Below are 22404 nucleotides of genomic sequence, written 5' to 3' on the forward strand. Positions count from 1 at the left end.
TCTGAGGCACAGCAGCAAAGATGGGAGCGAAGCAGGGCTGGAGCTGCTGCCGCAGTAGAGGTGCACTAAGACAGCCAGGAGGGCTATTGCAGCAGAGGAAGCACTTTGTAATTGGAGGCGATGCTGAAGCAGCTTGCAGAGCCAGAGTCTATACAATGCTAGGAGCTGGAACAGCAGGGCGCAGCACAGACAAAGCTAAGTGTTGGCAGATCAAATGGCTCAGCTATTGTGTCTCTACAGTCCATTACAGCTTAGGTCTCTCTCGTTAAGCCTTGAAGAGTGTAACCTGCTCGTTACTGGAGCTTTGGGCTCCTTTTGTTTGCAGCAATGTGTATGAAGGTAACCCCACCTGTGATCCCCCTCCCGGGACCAAGCTGAAGCAATGCCAGGTCAAGAAGCACGCTCCTTCCCCAGGCACAACAGCCTGGGAGTGTGGGAGGCAATGGGGTGGGCGGGCAGGGGAGCAGTCACCCTTCCTGGCTGGTCACTGCAGGACAGGTCACTGGCTTCATTCCCTGTTCAGAACACACGTGCCTACCTTCATCCCTCCACCCATGTCATCCTCACTTTGTTCTTCCCTTCAGACCCAGCCATTTCAGCAGGATGCTCATCAGATGCCTGGATGGGCACTGCTCTTTTGTATTATCCCTGTGGCTCCCAAATAAGCATCAGCAGGAGCCCTGTTAGTCACATTTGCTTTTTGTCCAGCTCAAACCATGTTGTTTTTTTTTTTTATATAAAAAAAAAAAAGGCTGTAACTGACCTACTTTCCTTCTCCCATAACCAGCAACCACAGCTAACATAGGACATAAGGCTGTTGTCAGTAAGGGATAAGTGCTCCGTAGCCTACTGACGGGCAAGGTGTGTAAGAACTCAGTTTATGCCTAGGCTATATACATGACTCTTTGCCCCAGGAAACATTATTGGGTCAGATTTTGAGTACTGTGTAGATTTATTGAAGATTTTGGGAGGCCAGGCAGCCTTGTCAAAGTTACTGCTCCTGCAGCAACAGGACATTGTGAGGTAAGCTTGATGCTGAGATTTACTATATTGCACGCACACACAATCACATAAGAAATCCCTGACAGTGCCATGGTGTCCCTGGGCTGTGTGAAAGGTGTAGTGCAAAGCACTGGCCATGTAACTGAGCAGTGGCTGCAGAAGTTTTGGGTTGCAGAGCTCTGAGCCTTGGCAGGAGCCTTTCCAGGTGGTGGCGAAGCAAAGAAAGGGGACAGCTAAAAGCATGCACACAACAGCAGCCACCCCTGTTCTGCTGGCATGCAGCGACTTGCAAAGCCACCGTAACTCATGTCCCTGCTTCATGGGGCTTGTCCACTGCTGGGTTCAGAGCTTGGAGTCTCCTCTTCAGGGCAGGGGAAGAGCAGGAGGCTGAGTCTGGGGAAACAGCCCTCTTACTTCATGGAGATGATGACCTTGCCTGTGGACTTGCGCTGGAGCACATGGTTGAAGGCTTCATTTACCTGTAAACACAAAGCCCCAAGTGTTTATGGTGATGGTCATCAGGACAGGAAGGGGCAGAACGAGAACATGGGGGAGAAGTCAGTTGCTGTGTTGTGATGCCTGTGCTGTTACATGCAAAAAAAAAAAAGTTAAGATAAAACAAGGATCTGGTTGTATTTCTGTCGATTGTACAACAGGCTGTAATACAGATTGGCATAAACAAATAGCTCTTACTTTGCACCTGAGTCCCTGGAATCGACTGCTGGGATCGAAACAACTCAGGAGCCGATAAGCTCCTGGGTATTCCTCCACCTTACATCCCTGAATTTGCTGGATGGTGGCTACATCAATACTTCTTAGTAGCTGAGCTGTTACCTAAGGCTTACAACACCATCAAAAGAGGGGGAAAAACATGTTTTGAACACCTTCAGAGGTGCTCAGGGGACAATGCAAATGAAGGCACCTCACAATCCACTAATCCATTTCTAAAATATTACCCCAGCATACTATTCTCCAAGACCAAACTCTTTGGTATGGGAGTGTGCGTTTTTACGACCTCCCCATTGAGCATGTTGCAATTTTAGCCCTGCAGTACCAAACCAGGAGTTAATGGCTCCCTGGCTGAAACCCAATGGAAGAAGATTAAAAAAAGGTGAGGGAAAATGGGATTTTTCGATTTAATATTTTTTCTTAGGACTCTAGAGGCTTCTATGCCAGGGGTCTAACTGCACACACAAACCTGTTTCTACCCACATAAAAAGGACTTTGCTAACAATCCTCAGGCATCAGCCCAGCACGAACCTCTTCCAGCTTGAAGACCGCTCCGATGTGGGGATGGATCTTTCCCTCCTGGCAATACTGAAGAACAGAGGAGATGGCAGAGGAAAAAAGGGGAAAATCCTCCTGCTGGTACCGACTGCAGTACACTCCCATGGCAGACACGTTCTTCAGAAGCAGCAGGTTGGCAGGAATCGAGGGGATTTTTCCTCCGGCAAAGCCCATCACCACAATCCTGCCCTCCCAAGCCAAACTGCATGAAGGGAGGAAGAAGGCATGCGATGGGTATCCCGAAGCTCATCCCAAGGCTACGCTCACATGCCAAGGAGAGCTGACAGCTGTGGATGATGAGCTTTCAGGCGCAAGTGCATTGGCGCTCTGGGCTGCTCTATCTACTGGTAGGTTTTAGAAAACAAACTTGATGTGCACAGGGGGCTCGGGCAGAGGTTTTGTCCCTGGGGGCTGGTGGGCGCCTGGACCCTACAGCAGCCCCTAGGGCTGTGTTAATCAGCCCTGACATGCGTTAATCAAGCCACAGGAATGCACCTTACAAAGCCACCATCTCCTCAACCAGTTCAGGGCAGATAGCCTAAAGTGTTTGCTTCACCTTCCCCTCAGTGGGCAGCAAAGCCTTCTGGCATGCCAGCAGCATCACCTCTGTTGGCACAGCTTCGTCACGCTCTGGTTTCGGCTCACCTTTGCAGAGCTGCCTTGAAGACGTCACCGCCAACAGCCTCGATGGCCACATCGACCCCTCTGCCACCTGTGAGCGCCTTCACCTCCTCTCTCAGGCTGCCCCGGCTGTAGTTCACCCCATGGCTTGCACCTCTTGTCACGGCCAGCTCGCATTTGGGGTCGCTGCCAGCTGCTGCTATCACCTGAGACCAAAGGGAAAGCTGGCACCTGGTACAAAAGCTGCTCTGCTCAGGAAGCACTGAGCATCTCAACCAGGTGCACTTCCCATTTCATTTATGGGAAATGGGAACAGGGAGTTGGAAACCCCACTCTTTCTCCTTATATATGGAAATGTTTTCTCAGATGTGAACATTTTAACCTAGTGCTTCTTTTGATGCACAAGTGCCTGAATGACTTTAGGAGCCTGGGGCTGCGAGGAATGTCTAACCCCCTTCCAAAAATGACCAGCAGGGGAGGTGCAGGAGGTCCCAATGCTGCCCACGGGAGCGATGGAGACTTATACCAGAGCCCGAGGGAGATGGAGGAGAGAGGGTGGGCTGTGATAACTAGGGGAAAAGAGGCTGGTGTCAGACCCAGAAAAGGCCTGGCCTCGATTCTCTGCCTCTTTCACCACAATGCTAGGCCACCTGCTTGTCAAGATGTGGCACTGGAGTACACACACGGAAGGACAGGCTCTGGTGAAAAGGCAAATACCTGAATACCTTTGCCTGGAACACGTTGGCAGCCAGATCAATGATGGCAAGCCCAGTGGCCCCAGCTCCTGCTGTCACCAGCACTGTCTCCCTGGGAGGGAGAAGAAGAATGAACAAGCAAAGGTCTATGGCACAACAGGAAAACATCCCTAATTCCTGAACGAGGCAATATTTCAGTGGCACGAGGATCACCCTCCCACTGGGGGGTCTGTGGCCTCCCCAGGCTCGGCCAGATCCATGCCACTTTTTCTACCAGAGCAGCAGGCAGAGGTACGTTAACTGCAGGCTGCAGAGAAAATGCAGGTCCTGCATGGTGCAGGCCTCTGCTCCAAGCAGCATTAAGCTGCACACCCTGGGAGCTCAGTGCCCTGACAGTTTTACCTGTGGAGATGCCCGGGGCCAGGCTGCAGTTCCTGTGCCACCCCGAGCTGCTGCTTACCCTGGCTGCAGCCGTGCCCGGCGGCACAGAGCCAGCCAGGCCGTGCCGTAGGCGATGGGCAGCACCGCTGCGTCCTCGTGGGAGACACTGTCAGGGATCTGCCACAGCATCTGCAGACAGAGATGTGATGCGGGAAGGGACGGGGTGAGGCTTGTGCACCTGAGCCCTGCTGAAGCAGACCCACTGCACGGCATCGGGGGGGCCTGCTGTGAGAAAAGGCTTGTTTTAAGGTTGTTTTTTTTTTAAAAACATCTATTTTGAAAAAGCTCCCCCACGCATGTGGTTCCACAGTGGCAAGGAAAGTGGAGAAAGCAATCCTAAAGGGTGGTGAAGCAGCAGCTCCAGCAAGGCTAAAGAGCTGAGCAGAGGCAAAGCTCTCCCACAGTTTGGGGGGAGAAATGCTCTGTCCTTACCTTCTCATCAACGACACACTCCGCTGCCATAGCTTTAGTGCCAGTCACACCAATTACTCTGTATCCCTGCCAAAAATAGCGATTGGATGGGCATCAGGAGAGAAATAGCTCAGTCCTGCTGTTCCCTCCGAATTAAGCATTTCATTTCCCTGCATTTTCAGGAAGAACTGCGAACAGCTCAAGCTGTGTCTAACAACAGCCCACGTAGCCCATTAACTGCAGGTATTTACCCCTTTCCTCTTCTGAGTTTCCTGCGTCCTTACATCCCTGTGTTGTTCTTACCTCCTTCACGGCACTAACGTTTTCTCCAGTCTCCATTACAGTCCCCGAAAACTCCATCCCTGCAGGAGGACAAGGACATGCACGTGTTGACACAACCCATTTTTGCATATGCAATTAGCAGCATCCTCAGCTGATGGACCTGCAGATGAGGTCTCGCTTCCAGAACCATGAAGCTGTGGAAATCACCCAGCAACAGGCATTTCTGTGCTCCTCAGCCCTCTCACCTTTACTTATAACGCTGCAATACAAAGAAATAACCACCAGGCTCTGCTTCCAAGGCTGCTGAACATCCGTGGGTTGCACCCACACAGTGCACATGGAGCAGATCCCCGGGCCAAGCCATGAAGTTTTCAGCAGCAAAGCACCAGTTGGGCAGAAGATGGCAGCATCAGCACAGGGGACAGCAAGTGCTTGCTCGTTAAGGCAAGACTCTTTCAGTTTGGAATACCAATATATTTTTGCAGAGGAAGGAAGGCACTTCCACACCGTGAGACTTCAGAAATGTGCTTTTTTTGCACATCTTTTTTGCTGCGAGACAGCAGTTCCTGGACTGGCGGAGCCAAAGGAGCTGTCACAGCCCGAAGGAGCACCACACGCTGCCTGTGCACGGTGCTGCTGGAAGGCGCTGGGGCAGAGGGATTTTGCGGAGGGGGAGGAGGTGCCTTCAGCCACATGCGCTTATGGCAGTTATTGCAGCTCTGGACAGAAGGACCCAGCCCTGCCCAAAACCACTCTGTGCTTTGGTGTTCATAGCTTCCAGGCAAACAATACTTTCTGTTGCTCTCCCTAGACTAGCAAGTTCTCTTTGCATGCCACCTTCGAAATGCAATAATATGTTGTGTCGGGTATTATCACGGGTGTTAAAACATGATCCTATGGACCCTAAAAGACTCGTCAAGTTAGCTGATGCTTTCTTGGCAGCGGCCTTCTCCTCACAGGGCCGCTCATCTCCCTAGGATGTGCCACTCGAGCACATTTGGCACTGCCCCCTCCGCACAGCTCAGTCGCCTACTCACCGGGGGTGAAGGGAGGAGTGTGTCTGTCCTGGTACAGACCCTGGCAGGCCAAGATATCGGCAAAATTTAACCCGCAGTACTGGACACCCACACGGACCTGCAGGAAAAGGGGACAAACATTAAACCCTGGAGCACGAGTCCCGGGGTCAGCAGCTCGGTTTTGCTGTGGCCGCGGGGGCTGTCCCCAAGAAGTTGTCCTGGTGGCAGCGGACAGCGCGTGTTGAAGGGTTTCTGTCCCGCTCCTGCAAGACCCCATGGCCCTACCTGGTGGGGCTGCAGTGGGGGGGCCGGGAGGTCCCGCAGGATCAGAGGCTTGGCCAGCTCGGTGCACTGAGCCGCTCGGTAGCCACGGGCACCCCGCAGCGAGGCCAGGCCCAGGGCGCTGATCCTGAAACGAAGGGGCACGGGGACACCTCAGGGAGGGAGATGGAAGGGGGGGTCCTGGGGCTGAGCTGGGGGGGCAGTGAGGGCAAAAGGGGGAGAAAGGGATGCGGAAAGGGGGACGGGAGGGGGTTATGGGGGCAAAAAGAGGGGGCATGGAGAGAGAGGGGGCTGGGAAGTGGGAAGGGGAATGGGGAAATGGGGAGGGGAGCGGGCAGGAGGCAGCCGCCCCGCACCGCAGCGCAGCTGCCGCCGCCGCCATTCCGCGCCCCGCGCCGCCTTCCGGGCCCCCCCGCGCTGCTGCGGGACGGGGCCGGGCCTCGGGCGTCGAGGGCGGGCGATGGCGGCGCAGTTGCTGTGCCTGGTGCCCTCTATCAGCCGGCACCTGGAGCCGTAATGAACGGCAGGACGGGGGCTGCAGGGGTGGCACCGGCTCCTCGCCCGGCCCCCGGCGAAGCAGCCCGGGCTGCGCTCCTCTGCCTCGCCTGAGGAAGGCCGGAGTGCTGCGCTCATGGAGGGACGTCGCTGCCCATCCGTTCAGTGCCCCATCACCGACTCCCCAACGAAAAAAAAGCACCAGAAGCCTTGCAGAGACCGTGTCGGGCACCATAAAGGCTGAGGGACCAAGCGCCGAGGCTCACGCGGTGGCTGAGGGAGCCCAGACCTCCTCCCAAGGAGGGAAGGGGGCTTGGAGCTGCAACACCGCAGCACTGCTCTTGCTGGGCTGCTGATGGGACCCTTACATGGTTACACCCCCACGTGCTGGTGCTCCCGAAATGCCTAAGCTGTTTCTGTGCTTCTCCGACGTCCTAAATCTCCTCTTGGCCAACCCTCAATCCAGCTTGTGTGCTCCAGGCTGATGGCCTGGTGTGACCAGCGCACACAGCCATGGCTCACCACAGCGCAATTCTTGCTCGGAGACCCTGTATCCTTCTGTCACACCCAACTCTGGGGTCCTGGCATTTTATTTTAAATACAGCTTGAGCCAGAACCCTCTGGGGGTAGGGAAGGATGGGGGCTGTGTTTGCACGTAGGTGAGCTGCTGACGCAGCTGCCTTGTGCTCCAGACCAGCGCGCTTTCCTTTGTTTATTCGGACTCCTAAAGGAACAATAGGTTGGAGGATGGGGAGGGGAGGCATATACATTTTGCTCCTCCTTTCTTCCGACATGTCATCATCTCCCAGCTCTCGACCGGTTCTGTTTGGAAGGTGCCACCGCTGCGCTCAGCTCCAATGGCAGACGTGTAAGGGCAGCAGCATTTTGGGGCCGTGCATCTCCAGGCTACCCCAAGCGAAGCTGTCTGTGTCTTTGCACACCCTTTGTTTGCAAACAACGGCCTCTCTAGGTAACCACGCGACAGGCCATAAGTTCCTATGTATTTGCATCTGTCTCTGCTTACAATAGCAAGGGCAGGGAACCCATCTGTTTAGGCAACACAGTGCAAAAATACAGCAGAGATAGGCTGGATAAAGTAGTAGGATAGGCAGCCCAGAGAAAGAAGCTCGTGTTCCTATAGATGCAGAAAAATCCAGGGGTTATGTGCTACGCAAAGTTCAATCCAAGTCACCTAACCAGGGGTTTAGCAAGAAAAATAGGGATAAATCCATCATTCCTTCCTTGTTGCCCGAAGATAAAACCCAACCCATGTAGCCATCATCACAGTATCTGCTGCCATCAGCTCCCACTGGCCAGGGGATCAGCTCCATCTCCTGAAAAGACCCATTAAAAGACTACATTTTAAAATGCCAGTCCCCTGCTCGTTAGAACCAGCAGGAGGGTTTTACAGATCTGCTTACGAGACTGCTTAACAAGCAGCACAGCTCTTCTGAAATAAGGGATGCTGCCCAAATAGCTGCATGTCAGGGGCAGGCAGTATAGCCGGTAGCTTTCCAGCTGCGTTTTCTCTCCGCGGGGATGGATGGACAGGGACAGCACCTTCCATGGCCATGCTGGCAGCAGCACAGTGGGCAGCGAGCACTGGTCGTTGGCAGGATGGGATCTTGCCAGCCCACATCTTTGGTGTTTCACACCAGCCTCGGCCCTGTGCTGCCCGGCATCGCCTGTACGGGACAGGGAGTGAAGAGCCGAAAGCCGCACCAATCTCACCACACGTGTAAATAGAGAGGGGATGTTGTCCTGCTGAAGTGAGACCAGATGTTCCTCCTGTCCCTTAGTGAAAAATTACAGTTTCATTAAAATAGCAGCCGCCTTTGCAAGGTAGAAACCCAGCGTCAGCGCGAGTATCCTGGGGGCAGCTGGCACAAGATGAAGGAGGGATGGCGGCAGCCGTTAAAGCCAGACTGCAGTTCTTTAATATTTAACTTTCCCCTGTGCTGGTTTTTCTCTTTTTTTAATCAGCATGCGCATTATCTGCCGGCCATGTTCAAAGGGGGCTTTGCAGTGGAGATTTTGGTGCTTAATCCCAGGGGCAGGAGAAGCGGAAGGCTGGCTCGGGAGCCCTCAGGGCTCCATCGCCCGGTGCTGCAGCAAAGACCGGCCACCGCCGACCGCAGCAGGTCCGAGGGAGCAAAACTGGGGTCAGCCCCATCTGGGCGATGGCTGTGGTCCATCAGGCTCCATCTTTAGGGAATTAGCAGGAGGATACAGGCATGAGTGTGACCAGCGCCTGGCCATAGCCAGCTGCAGATGCTTAGGAAGGGATTTCGGAAGAGGGAACGAATAAAGCAATCCTTCCTCCGGCGTACCCTGCCGGCTTCCGGCAATCAGCAGCGGGGAGACTTCCTGAGCTGCAGGCTGCACGAATCCGTCTAATCCTTTTTTTTTGAATTCATTTATACTTTTGGCCTCCGTGACATCCTGTGGCAGTAAGTTCCACAACGTAATTACGTGTTGTGTGAAAAAGTGCTTCCTTTTGTCTGCTTTGGACCTGATAGTTTCTCTCCGCGCTCCTTAGCTCTTGCATTGCAAGGAATAAAACTCCAAGTCCGTGGCATCCTTCAGATTTCTCTGCCTTTGCTTGCCCCGAGGTGCTGCTCTTCCATGCTGCAGCCCCTTCCTTTCTGTAGCTTTTCCTCATGCCCTCTCTACTCCACCGCTTCCACTGTCCTGATCCCTTCCTCTGTATCTCTTCTCATTTTATTTTTCCCTTTTTGAGACAAGATCACCAAACTGAGACCTGTTTGCTCCCGAAGACGTGGATGTGTTCTGGAAGAAGGTCAGCGCGAAAGCTTTGTTCTCCCAAGTCGTGCTGATGTAGCTCAATTTCTCCTACAACACGCAAAGGCTTTGGCTGAATGGAAATACAGCTGCAGCTCCCCTCACACGCTTTGCTTTAACCTGTTCTGTTTGAGTAAAGCTCCAGTCCCAATTTAACCAGAGCCTGTGGGTTAACGTGACGGCCACAGGCAGATTAGCTCCTGGCCCTGCTTCTCACAAAGGGAATTCCGTGCATGCACTTGGTTACTGATCATTTACGCCTGCACAAATACCCTCTGCACTACTGGCCGAGAAGTCCCCAAGCCAGAACAGCTGAACTGATGCACATGAAACTCAGGCATCTCTTATTTCCAGGACATCTTTATTTACAAAATATGTCTATTTTTGCTACTGCCATGCCTGCAAAATCAGCCTTCCTATTTTAGTCATCTCTGCTATTTATTATTGTTTATATTGCACCCAAACCCACAACCGAAGGCAGAAGAATGGATTTTGTTTTCTGCTGCAGTGCAAATTTCAGAAACTTCACTTTCCGGTCGCTCCAGACCTCACGTTGGGAACGGGCCGACGATACTGGCAGACACAACCAGTCCCCGCTTGATGGAAACCAGTTGTCGGTGTCCCGCGCCGGTCCTGTGTAATTGTCGTCCCAGCACTATGTGGCAGCTTTTTCAAACTCCACAATTCCTCTTTTGGCAGCGGCCCAACAGCCACATCCTTCCCTCGCAATACGCCAGCTCCTGTTCGCGTTCTCCAAGCAGCTCCGTCCCCCCTTCCCCTGCAGCTGCCCGTGCAAGCTTGCTGCAGCTGCGGCAGGTAGAGCCAGGGACACGGGCAAGGAACAGGCTTGGGACAGGCTGAAGGAGAGGAGAGGGCTGCAGAGAGTGTAGGAGGGAAAACCTTGACGAGTTTATTGGATTATGGCCACTAAGTGATAAGCTTGGAGAATATGTTATTATTATCAGCAGCAGTGGGAATGAGCAAGGGTAGAGTACGTAGGAGGGAGGAATTGGCTGCTGTGCTGCTTTATGGTATCATTATGGCAATTTATGCAGATGTCCTCTCTGGAAGGAGTAGCCCTGCACACCCTCAGCTCCCAGTCCTTTGGAAACCATGACGCAGAGCATGTTCTGGGGTGGGAGGGAGCCAGGAGACGTTGCTGGGTGTGCTGGCTCCCCAGGGATGCGCAGCCCACATGGCCAGCTCAGATGGCGAGGGGCTGCATCTTTATGCGAAAAACTGGAGAAATTGTCTTGCGCCTGTCACAAGGGTGAAAGGATGAATCCTCGCCAGGTTTCTGCATGGTCTAACTCTTCTTGTTTTGGGGGGTAAGTTTTTCACCTTTACTTCCCAGGGAATTGAGGCTGACACCACCAAACTCAGGATCTCTCTTTTCTCATGGTCCTGAGTCTCACCTCATAAAACCTCAGTAAGCATTGAACCTGCTGATCTGTTTCAAACAAAAGAAAGAGTCATAAAGGTCCAAGAGCTAATTAAATTCCAGCAGGAATAATGAACACTGGCAGCAAGGTAAAGCAGAGAGATCCTACGAGTCTCTTGACTGCAGGTGTCCACCCCTTGCTAGATCCCAGGGAGTCTCCCTTGGGATGTGAATCAGTGGGAAACCAGGCTGCACCGGTTCTGCCGATCGTGAAACAAGCCAACATTTCGAGGAAGGAGGTTTCTTTGTTTTCAAAGTCAGCCTGGAAATTGCAGCAAGGCACGTATTCCCACCCTACAATGGAAAAACTGCGATGCAAACTCATCCCATTCCAGAAAACAGAGCTCCCGACTGGATAGAGAATGACCCAGTTGTGGGGCAAGATTCAGGTCAAGCTCTTAGTCAAGCATGAGACAGAAACCCCCAGGAAACAAGGTTTCATCAATTAATCACAGGGCTGGCAGGACTTTTTTCTCTATTGAAATAGTTCATACATCTTCCATTGCGAACACAACTACACCAGCGTGAGTGTACTCGAATCCAGTCAGTTCAGTGCTGCTGTGCGAGTCCTGCAGCTGCGAGACAGCACCCGAGACAAACTTTGGGGTTTGGGCAGCTGAGTTTGTTACGCTGCAGAGCTTGGAGAGTAACGGCCCCTTCAGAGGGAAGTTATGGCTCTTCGGCTGAGGTGCTGTAACTCACCAGGCGCACGCTCGTGCTCTATTGTAGTGCCAAATAAAACAGGATGGCACGCAGCACGGCGAGAAGTGGGGGAGCTGTATCTGGCTGAAAGCAGCTTTATGGCCGCGTAACGGCTCTGCGGCCATGCCAAGGACAGCGCTGTTTAGGTGTCTGAACTAAGAAAAAGTTGTTAGGCTCTTTCTGTGTGCTGAGATGGGCCTGCAGAGACAGCCGGCGCTCAGCTTCAGGTTTCAGTACGTTGTTTCGGAGAAATGTGGGAGAAATGGCTGATTTGCTAAATCACCTATGCACCATGGAGATAATCACTGGATCTTTGTGCTCGGATGGATGTGCCCAGCTCGTATCGACCAGGAACGGGCCCAAACCCAGAACGAGGGAAGGAGCCCAAAGCCAGCCGACCCCCTGCCCACCCTCCCTGCGAACCCGCGCCTCAGCGTTGGAGTAAAACACGATGGGACACACACACGCTGCCCTCACAGCTATTTTATTCAGGATTTTTAAGAACACACGCCTCAATCAACGCGAACTTGACCCAAAACCAAACGGAAAGTTAACGCCTGGTGTAGCTGGGCAGCACAGAAACCCCGGGGAGCGCCGCCTCGCACCCATTTTTGAGGCTAAAACCTCCCCTTTCAGACCCCTGCGAAGGACGGCGGCAGCGAGACCCTCGTGGCTCAGGACCCCCAGCGCGGCCTCACCCCCGCTCTGACGCGGGGCGGAGCAGCACAACCCCCTCGGGGGGCTGCCCCCACAGCCCCACAGCCCCCCCAGCGCCCAGCTCCGGGCCTAGGCCGGGGCGGGGCCCCCTGAGGAGCCGGGTGCGCGGCGCCCAGAGCGGGGCGGCCTCGGGCTGGGGCTCGGCCTCCGCCGTGACGCAGGGGGCGGGGGGCGGCGGGGCCGGGGGAGGCGGGGATGGAGCCGCGCTGAGGCGAGGCGCGGCCGGGGCGCAGCGCGGGCGGGCGGCGGCGGCGGCGGCGCCTCCTCGGCGGCCCCCCCCTCCCCGGCTCCCCGGCATGGAGGCGCCCCCCGCGGCGGGCGAGCCGCCGGCCTGGGCGGCCGAGGCGCTGGCGGAGCCGGAGCTGGGCTCGGACGAGCTGGAGGCGGCGGCGGGCGGCGCGCTGGACCGCGTCCTGCTGGAGTCGGTGTGCCAGCAGCAGGGCTGGCTGCGCGTCTACGGTACGGGGGGGACGGGGCTGGGGAGGGGGGCACAGGGGGACGGGGCGGGTCGGGAGCGGAGGGAACTTCCCGGCGGGCCCAACTTTTCCTTCAGTTTTTTATTTTTTTTATTTATTTTTTTAATTAATTAATTAATTAATTTTGGGGTGAGCCAAGCCCGTCGTTGCGCACCCCCTGAGCTGCTTTGCCCTTCCCTCGCCTGCCTCGTCGCCCTCACGAGCGAAGCCCCCAGCGCTGGCGGCACCGAGCTGGGGGGCCCCGCTCGGACAGGCCCGGCTTCCCCATCGCCCCTCGACGCCACGCAGAGCCCCCCAAAACGCCTCGTGTCGCCGGTGTCTCCTCGCAGCAGGTCCTGCCCTGCTGCCCCGCTCTCTGTCCTGCCCTGCCCGGCATCCCGGTGAGGTTCTCCGGGCTCTTCCTGGTCTGTGGGGCTGGAAGCCAACACGCCCCGCTATCGGTGTCGTTACGCACACGCTACCGGTTGCGTTGTGCCCAAAAGGTACGGGAGGCACAAGGAAGACACCTCCAGGAGCCGTGCTGGGTCTGCTGGCTGAGCACAGCTGGTTGCGGTGAGCACCACCACGGCCACTTAGCCTGGGGCACCCCCAGCCAGGAGGACCAGGCTGCAGGTTTGCAGGGGCACACGGGCTGTTCAAAGAGCTTTGTGTTCATTCCAGGAGCTTGAAAAGCTGGTGCGGTGGGACGAGGTTGTCTGGCTGCTTTCTGTCTGGTGCATCAAGGAGCAGAGTTATACTTAGCGCAACTAATTGCCGTAGAAGTTTGGGATTTTCAGTAGTTTCCCCATGTCTAACTTGTGGCTTCTTGCGTGGCTTTCTTTTGTTACTCTCAGCCTGATGCTGAGACTGTAAAACGCAGCCTTTTTTGAAGAACAAAACAAAAAACCACCTCTGCTGCTGGCGGGGGGAGCTCAGAAGAAAGCAGAGCGCCTGCAGATTGTTTGTTTGTTTAGAGCACTTTCCGAAGGTAAAATGAGAACGTACTTATGAAGAGGATGTCTGGCACCAGCCTATCTGATTGTTACCCAAGGTTATATCTCGAATGAGTGGAAGCAGGAATGTGGTTTCAAAATTAGCCACAGTGAGAAATCCTGCTCGTTGATAAAGTCGTGTCATGTGTTGTGATGTGTTTGTAGTCTGACACTAACATGTAGATAAATGGACAGAGATTCCACGCGATGGAGCAGCTAACCGATAGGCTATAAAAATCAGGGCAGGCTTCAAGCATGTAAAAATACATCGTGTAGCCCAAGGCCAATAACTAATTATTCTTAGTTTAAAAACAACTCATTATCTCTCTCCCTCGTGAAGAATCTGATGTGGTGGTGGCTTCCCTGCTTCCTATGAAATTGCAGTTGGGTTAGCTAGCATTTGTTTATTTCCTCCTGCTTCCCAGCCTTTTTTCTTGTATGAACACATCTGGATAAGTTTGCGGACGATGAATCGAACTGAAGCTGTGCCATGTTTGTGCACAACTAAATATGGGTTACAAATCTATGAGTGACAAGTGTTATTTATAGGATTAAAAGTAAAGCCTTGCACAGTTGTTGGAGGAACCACAGCAGCACATCTAAAGAAAACAGGAGCAGAAAGCTTAGCCTTATTGTCTGTATTGTCTGATAAACAATGCGAACACTAACACTAATTATTTCACCATGAATGGCTGGGGGAGGGAAGGAATATCTAACATGAAAAGATGAGAACCGTTTTCTGGTGCATCAAGAAACGCAGCTTTTGATGTCACAGTGTTTCTTTTCTGCATGAGACGTGGACAACTGTGCTGTGGAGTTGTTCCAGACGGAAGATAATAGTCTGAAAAGCTGTGGAAGCACTTCTTTTAGAGTAAAGGAGTTGGGTACCTGCTTGGAGACGACTGCTTATTTCTGTGCATCTCTGTTCTGCAGCGGCGTGCCACCCAGCTCGCCTCTATCCAAGGAGACAATTACTAGTGTGAGGGGAGCTGGTCCAGTTGCAGAGCCTGTAAAACTTCATCTGTAAGCAGAGAGAAGAGTTTAGTCGTAAAGTACCCTCATTACTGGTCTCTGTGGCTTGCCAGCAGCATGACAGCGATGTGAGTACAGTAGGACTCTGCAATGCCTGTGATGTGATTTCAGTGTGACACTGAGGTCTCGTCTGACCTCACTACCAGATCCAAATCACAGTCTGGCTATTTTTGCATTTCCTGCGTTCCTGCAGTAGTCACAGAGTAACTTTTTCATTCTGTTTTCTGGACTTTCGGCACCTTCTGGTTAGGTGGATTAACAAGGACCTTGCCAAACCATGAAAACCGTTTCCTTGCTGAAGCACAGAGCTCGTACCGCAAGCAGCGTCCTCTAACCCCATGTTTGAACAGTGAGTGGGAACAGCACATTTGCTTGTCAGAGTGATAGGTTTAATTGCTTGTGAAACACAAATCATGTGAATGTCGTCAGATGATGTTTCCAAGCACTAGTTTTGACACACAACTGGTGTTTCTGTAAAATGCGTATCAGTGTGTGTTGTGGTTGGTGGCTTCCTTCGGCCTCATGGTGCGTGTGGAATGGGTGAGAGGGAAGAGATCGTCTTGCTTGGGTTAATACTATGGGTTTTTTCCCTGTAATAGGGATAACTGACTTCTGAAAGCATCCACCAGTGTTTTAAGTCAAAGTTTCAAGGACTCTTTCTCCGTTCTGTGGAACTGATTTGGTGGAAGACAGGAGAATGACTGAATTTACAGCTTTCTCAGTGCTAACAGTGAAAACAGAACAATTATATCGCTTGGTATGGCTGACTGCACATCCATGGATTTTGTAACAATGAATTATAAAGCTAGCGTTGCAGCATTGGTGTTAAATGTTGCATGTGATGGGGGCAGAATCAGATTCTCTCAGACTTACAACCTGTTTAGATACAGACTGTAAACTTCTGCAGCGATGGTTGTCAAATCCGTTTCTGGGGCGCCTGTTCCAAGCTCACCGTAAGCACTGTGCACCAGAATGATGAATTGTGAGCTAGGAGTTGCTGAAATACACAGAAAACAGCACGTGTAAGAGTCTGTTCCTTCCTGAGGGTTCATCTTGGGAGTGGGCAGTGCTGCTCTGGGGCCTTATCAGGACTAGGAAATGTCTTTCCCTTTTAGCACTGGTGCTAAAAGATGATAGTGGTTGTACAGGCTCTAGTGCGGATCGGACGTGAATGTTTTCATCACCTTGTCCTCTAATCCGGCCAGCAGCCCGGAGACATTCCTTACTGCCAGAACAAACCTCCTCACCCCCCTCTCCCAGCAGCAAGAGCCTGCTCTGCAGACCGAGGCTTGAAGAGCTCCACGCTTCCTCGTGGATATTGATCTCCAGGCAGAGCTTCACTGGCTCCGACTCCAAATAAAAGCGCTAGACCCCATGTAAGCAGACATAAATGTCTCTCAGCTGCCTGAAACTCGACTTTGAGGCTTTTAAGTATTGGCTGCCTGAAAATATTAGGCTTGTGCTCGGGACTGAAGCTCTGGTAATCCACACAGTGTCATGTGGAGATTAAAAAATAGCTGAAACTCAAGCACTGTCCAGAAGCATCTCTAATCATGTGAAGCTCAGTCCAAAAACCCAATTTCTGTGAGTTACCCGTTCCAGCAATCCATCATCTACCTTGCTCAACTGTATTTTATAAATGACTCTGTGACTCGGGCTCTTGTCTGGGGTTTTCTGTTTCTTTACAGCCTGCCCCGCTGTGGCTTTGTAGGTAGCTTGATACCTTTTTTTTTTTTTTTTTTCCTCCTAATTTCTACTGTGAAGGTTACCCATTTCCAAACCACCTCTCTTTGGGGGAGCACCAGTAACAAACAGCATCTTGTTGTTGTCAGCAGATGTTCTCCTTCCATGCTCATGGCGAGATTCCTACGAGATGCCCGTGCGAGGTCAGCGACCGTCCCTGGGGGGTCATGAGCTCCCCAAACCCAGGGACCACGTCCCATGACCCGGAGGAGATCCCACCAGGTGGCGGCATTTTCTTTACGGTGGTGCCGGAGCTGCTGAGGATGCCCGAGGCCGCGTGAAACACTCCGGGGAGTGGTGTCCTCTCCACTTCCAACGCTTATCGCCCGTCTCCAGAAGCTCAATTAAAAAGTCACCTAAAGGCTGCCTAACAGGGAGTAGGTAGGGAGGGTGCACTTAACGTAAAGCCAAACAAAAATTCCTAACAAACCGAAGTGGCGAGGCAGTCTGGTGGTTGAGGGACAGAGGCTTTTCTCCTAGAGATGGGTGCAGGCAGTGTGGCTGGGCTCCGTTCTGCATAGAGCTGCCCTGTGGTTGGTTGCAGGAGATGGTGTGCTGTTACAAAGGAGTTCCTGCGTGGCACAAGCTGAAGGGACGGATGAGAGCTTGCTGAAAGGCAGCTTACGAGCTATGTGGCCTGTCTGCAGAGGTGGTCTCGTGTTGGAGAGTGGAGGTTGGTGTTCCCGAGTATTGCTTTTCCTTCGGATCAATAGGCTTATTTTTAACTCACCTAGCAACCTGGTGCAGAAGCAGGCTCTGGAGACAAAGCTCGCAGGGCCAGGCGGTGCTGTTTCCCGTGCATTTATTTGGCCAATGCCTGCTGTCAGCGTCTGACCTTACTGTGGCCTTCAGGTACCAAAGAGGCACGTTGCTTGCAAACGTTAAGTAACAATGGCATAAAGCACTCTTGCATCTCATCGGGATGGTAAATAGCAATCACTTGTGGTCGGTTGTGCGCTCTAAAGGACAGAATTTAATCAGAACCAAGCTTTTAAGGAACTGCGTTTGCTGCAGACTGCAAACAGACGGGCGTGCTTTGGGCAGGGGTGCTGCCTTCCCTTGCCAGCCAGCAAGGGGCCATCGAAGGGTGCGACTGAAGCTCTCATGCAGGTGATCTGCTCGTGCCTGCAGTGTGCCAACTCCGCTGGGAACTCCTCTGGGCTCCAAGGAGTTGTAGTGCAGGGGGGAATTGCAGATCCTCCGTGCTGCTGCCGCTGTTCGGTCTCTGCTCGCTGCCTCCTGTGTTTGTGGCTGTGACCCGGAGCACAGCTGAGGGCTGGGTGTAGGCCGTTTTCTCTTTGCTTTATTCCCAAACTTTATTGCAGCATTAGCCCGTTGACATTAAAACCATTTGCCCATCATCTTTTGTAAGGAAGGCTGACATTAATTTGTACATAAATGGTTGTTTTGGTTTTCTTCACTTTTGTTACAAGTTTTTAGCTGTGCTCTTTCAGCAGCTGCCTGTGTTGTGCCAAATGTTGCCTAGGTTACTAATTTATTAAAAGTCACTTAAATATTTGGAGGCATCAACAATGCTAGTGTGTGTCGGGGAAAATGAGGATGACATTATTTTAAAACACCAGCTTCCTGACTCCTGTATTTCAGTCACACGATTTATCTCTGGCTGAACATTTTCATGTGGTGCTGTTTCCTATTTTTAAACAATAGGGGAAAAAAGGGAAGATAAGAGGAGCATAACTGTGACCCATTGACTTATTATGAGATCATGAGTTCCTTTCAACTGATATTTATAGGTTTAAAAAAAAAAATAGTTGGGATTTCAGCATTTTCTGGTGTATATGCTTTCTTAGCCCCAAGGTCACTGAGTCGAGCTCTCATCTGGATTCTTTTGAAATCCTCTGTAAAGAGTCACAGCAATCATGGAAGTATAATTTGTCTGCAGGAGAAGGAAGCGAGGGAAGAGAGAAATTACTGCATTTTGGTTTGTAAACTTCTAACAGTCCTTTGTGTGTTTTGATGCCGCCACCACCCCCCTCTCTGAAAGCCATTACAGAAATGATCAGGAGATGATAACATTTGTTAATTCTCTTTAATGGGATTTCAAAAGGTCACAATACTGTAGAAGGGCTCTTCTCTAGGAATCTGGATTATTTTTAATTACAAAACAAGTCGAGTAGTGCGGGTAATGAGCTCTTGGAGGTGAGGGGGGAGGTCCTTGCACTTAAGTAAATGTAAAACCACGTCCTGGCTTTAGACCCTTTATTATCTAAAGAATTATTATTATTTTTTTTTTTGCTACAGCTGCGAATGCCCCATTAAAAATTAGCTCTTACACTGCAAGCACTGGCAGGCACTTAGTTCAACACATTAATTCTGCAAACTGTGGGAAAACGACACCCAGTTCAGCAGATGTGCAGTGTCTGGGGTGGATTTGCATAAGAATGCGTGTGCTGCTCCAGTCGGTTCTGGCTTGATTGAAACTTGCAGGCACCTTTTCCTTTCCTGTAGGGCCGTGTCGACATTCTTGGATGCTAGTGGTTTAATGGTAAATGCACTTTTTCTTCTGTTGTTTTTTGTTCTTTTTTTTTCTTCTTCTTAAACTGTTTTCTTCTTTGTGAAGAGAATTTATTTTATTTACACGGTGCTGTGCTGCAGATGCAGGTGGTGTTTTACAGACGGAGGCTGCTTTCCCTGCCTTTTGGAATTTGTCATCTGGACCGGAGAAGAAAGGAAATAGCAATGATGAAAACTGGCAAATGAGTGTGGAAGTGGATGGGGAATTACACGGTAGCATATTGTGAGAGGGGAGGGGGCCGAGTGCATCGAGTCCTTGTTTCCAGGGAGGTGTGGGACTGGGAATCAGTGCTGCGATGACAAGGGAAGGAGTGTGGGACTGAAGACGATCACCCCTCAGTCAGGCTCAACAGAAGCATCCAGGCTGGAAAAGGCCTTCAAGATCGCCAAGTCCAGCCGCCAGATCCCTCCCAGCAATAGGCTTTCGTGTCACTGCCCAAAGGACTCAGCAGAACCTCTTCACCTCGCGCTTTTTCCCAATCTGGATGGCATGAGAAAAAAAGCAGAAAAAAAAGCAGAGAAAGTTATTTTGGGTAGACCACAGACACCGTAGCGTCAATTCGGAGAGAGCTCACCACGTTCTGGGTAGCAGAGACTTTGAACAAGGTGCTGGAGACTGGATATTGGAAAAGAGGATGGCAGCTCGGATTTTGGTATGAAGTTTCTGGCAAAGAGAGAGAAACTAACTCGAAAGCAACGCTTTGCGTAGGCTTTACCCTTGTACACCGAATGCTGGGTGCCCACTGCTGTGATCCAGGGATCTGGGAGAAGAGGTTTTGTGTCAGGACTGCTTTCAGGGGATTTTTGGCACGGAGGAACAAAAGACAATTTAGCAGTATTCTAGACGAAGCTTAATGCTCAAGGAATGCAGCTCTGGAACTGCGCTGCCCCGTCTCTCCTGCTAGCCATGGTTTTGTGTCGGCCCGGGAGCCAGCAGAGCACTTTGGGGTTGGCGAGCACCAGAGGGAGCGTGCCGCACGCCTCTCGGGGCATCGTTTCGGAGGCAGGGGGGTGGGAAGGAAAGGAGAGAGATGTTCTCCCTGGGCTGCGGGGAGGCTGTGAGCTGGCACTGGATGGCAGCTCCCAGCTTGCAGCCTTACCAGCTTCCAAGTTTGAAAGCTTACAAGCTCGCTTCTTACCCTTTTTTTAGGGGCATGCACTTCACAGAAGAGCTCGGAGTGACTGCCCAACAGTGGAAGTGCATTTTTCCTGCTAGGAAACGTGACCTGCCATCCCCTTTTGCCAGCAAAGGTTGAGAGGAAATGCAGATGGAGCTGACGCTTCTGGGGGGATCTTTTTTCCAGGGTCAGTAGCTGTATGGCAGAGGGAGTTAAAAACTCGCTTGCTTTCTTTGGTTTCTCATCCCTTGAGTCAGTGGATCGGCTTGAGATAAGCGCAGGTAATTCACACCTTAATTTAGCTGACTCCTCAGCGCATGAATGCCATCTCAACAAGATAGGGTACAGATGCTGCCCTCGTCAGCGCAACGTGTAGTAGCAGGGATTTCCGATTTGAGGAGGCGTCTGGAAAGCAGCAGTGGCTGGGAGGGCTAAAGTGAGTGCTTCGGTCTCCTGGAGGACTGAAATAATGGTGTAGCTTCAGTTCTGTGCAGGGGTTTGTCATGGCAAACGGTGACAGCTTTATTAGCAATTCCCGTGCTGCCCGTTGGGGTTTTTAAAAAAAGAAATGTTTTTACTTACATAGCAAGGCAATGAGTGGTGTGAGTGAGTGCATCAATGGTTTTATGTGAGAGCGCTGCTCAGATGCAGGAAGATGAAGAAACAGGGCACAGCTAGGTCAGAAAGCTGGCCCAAGGACATGCAAGAAACTTGGCATCAGAAGTCAGATCTCCTGAGACCTCTGCGGTGCTTTGCTTGCATAGCCTGAGTTGGATTGCCTTGCATTTGGGCTACCTTTAAGCCTGCTGCTTTACTTGGATCCTCTTGTGACTATTAATAATCCTCTCAAATACCCTATTAGCTGTCAGATCCGCAGGTCAGTGGGGCAAGATGCTCTCAGGGGAAACTCTCTCATTCAGGTGTTTATGGCCGCCTGCTCCCTTTTTTTTGGAAACAACAAAGGTGAAGTTTTGCTGACCTTCAGACTGTAATAAACTTATCTCCTTACAGTGATAGCAGCCTGACCTGCTGGTACGAAGGAGTTTGGAGAGCTGGCACTGATTAACTTCTCTTCGTTTGTGGACAGGGCCAGGTGTTGGACTAAATCATTGCTTCCAAGAAGGTAACTCTGCACTGTAGAGGAAAATGCATCACAGATGGAGACTGGAAAACTACAGAGCAAAAATTATACCACCTGAAGCTCCAACATACTTTCCGTGGCATGTGAAATCCTGTGCCCCTGTGTAACACGTCTTTGTTTAGTTGGCTTTGTGAGGGGAGCTGACGGATCCAGATCAGTTTTCCATATTAGTTAGGTATTTTATCTTGACACGCAGGAGTGGAGTGCAGTACGGGCATTATGAAAGAAGAGGAGACAAAAAGCTTCCCGAACAAGATGTTTTATTTATGTTACAGGGTTATACCTCAGGCCATGCAGCCAAGCTGCTGCAACAAAAGCACCATGTGCTAACACTTGCTAGGAAACCATTAGACTTCTTTGTCAAAAAATACCGAGAATTTGCTATTTTGAGGTATGTTTCCATAATTATTTTCCATCTTCTTGCTCAGGATGGTGACTAGTTGATAGTACCCGGAAAAACGGAGCAGCATCACCAAAGCAGAAATTGAGAGCTATGGCAAAAGGATGTGGTGTAAAAATTCAACATGCTTGTAATCCTGCTTGGAGGAGATTTATCTCTGAGATGGCACAGGCTCCTGGGGTCTTTCTTTGCTCTCTGGCAGCACTTACATGGGATGTCAGTGAGGCATGGTGTGACTGATTACCTCGCTGAATGGATTTCATGGGGTTCTTCCTTAACTCCTCCTTCCATAAGCTGAGGTCTTGCTCAGTGAAGTTTTCAAACAGCCTAAGCTCTGTGGAGGTAATGAGTTTTATATCCCAAGTAGGAAGGTAGCAAAAAAGCTTGATGGTCTTGCCGTAAATATTTATGTTGGTTTTCTTTCACGTGCCCTCAGCTGGTGACTCCTCTGCTCGAAGAAGCCCAGCATTGCAGAAAGTGGTCGCTCACATCAAGATTTGTAAGTCGTGGCAGAGCACAGCAAGGCTGTGTGAAAGGCAGCTGTCCTGGCCTTGATCCTAGGGGTTACTAACTTCCCACTTTTGTAACCATTACATCAAATTAAGGAAGAAATCCTTTCTCTCTCTCTCTTTTATTTTTGGTCATCATAGACAAGCTTTATAGAAAGAAGTTATGAATTTTCTGCTCTAATTTCTTTCTTTCTTTTGTCTTAGCTAGTAGGAAAGTCAGGACTGTGATGTAAACAGCCTCTGTGCACCAAATGATGGATGTGTAGGGGAAAGGACGGATGATAA

The 22404-nt window shown here is 51.5% G+C and overlaps 2 protein-coding genes across 3 annotated transcripts in view; one reads left to right on the forward strand and one right to left on the reverse strand.

Moving 5' to 3' along the window:
* Positions 1-976: 976 nt before the first annotated feature.
* Positions 977-6426, reverse strand: LOC311212020 (quinone oxidoreductase-like protein 2). Its single transcript, XM_084291116.1, has 10 exons — positions 6394-6426; positions 6041-6164; positions 5777-5873; positions 4761-4819; positions 4479-4544; positions 4066-4175; positions 3636-3717; positions 2935-3116; positions 2263-2491; positions 977-1481 (listed from the first exon to the last, which is right to left on the reverse strand). Exons 1-10 carry the CDS (start codon positions 6417-6419, stop codon positions 1413-1415), a joined length of 1044 nt encoding a protein of 347 aa, XP_084147242.1. The 5' UTR covers positions 6420-6426; the 3' UTR covers positions 977-1412.
* A 5978-nt stretch (positions 6427-12404) lies between these two features.
* RASAL2 (RAS protein activator like 2) overlaps positions 12405-22404 on the forward strand; it is a 174783-nt gene continuing 164783 nt past the window's right edge. For both annotated transcript variants that reach the window (XM_084291410.1, XM_084291411.1), the window contains exon 1: positions 12405-12653. In XM_084291410.1, the coding sequence (XP_084147536.1) occupies positions 12491-12653 (163 nt within the window). In that variant the 5' untranslated portion in view covers positions 12405-12490. The remainder of the gene's footprint in view (positions 12654-22404) is intronic.

Source organism: Netta rufina (assembly GCF_964035555.1).
Source record: "Netta rufina genome assembly, chromosome: 8".
Lineage (NCBI taxonomy): Eukaryota > Metazoa > Chordata > Aves > Anseriformes > Anatidae > Netta > Netta rufina.

Coding starts and splice junctions, on each gene's coding strand:
- LOC311212020 (XM_084291116.1), bottom strand. CDS start 6,419: ATGGCGGCGGCGGCAGCTGCGCTGCG. Junction 6,165..6,393: donor GCGGCGGCAGCTGCGCTGCG/GTGCGGGGCGGC, acceptor CCTTCGTTTCAG/GATCAGCGCCCTGGGCCTGG. Junction 2,492..2,934: donor TTCAAGGCAGCTCTGCAAAG/GTGAGCCGAAAC, acceptor CCCTTCATGCAG/TTTGGCTTGGGAGGGCAGGA.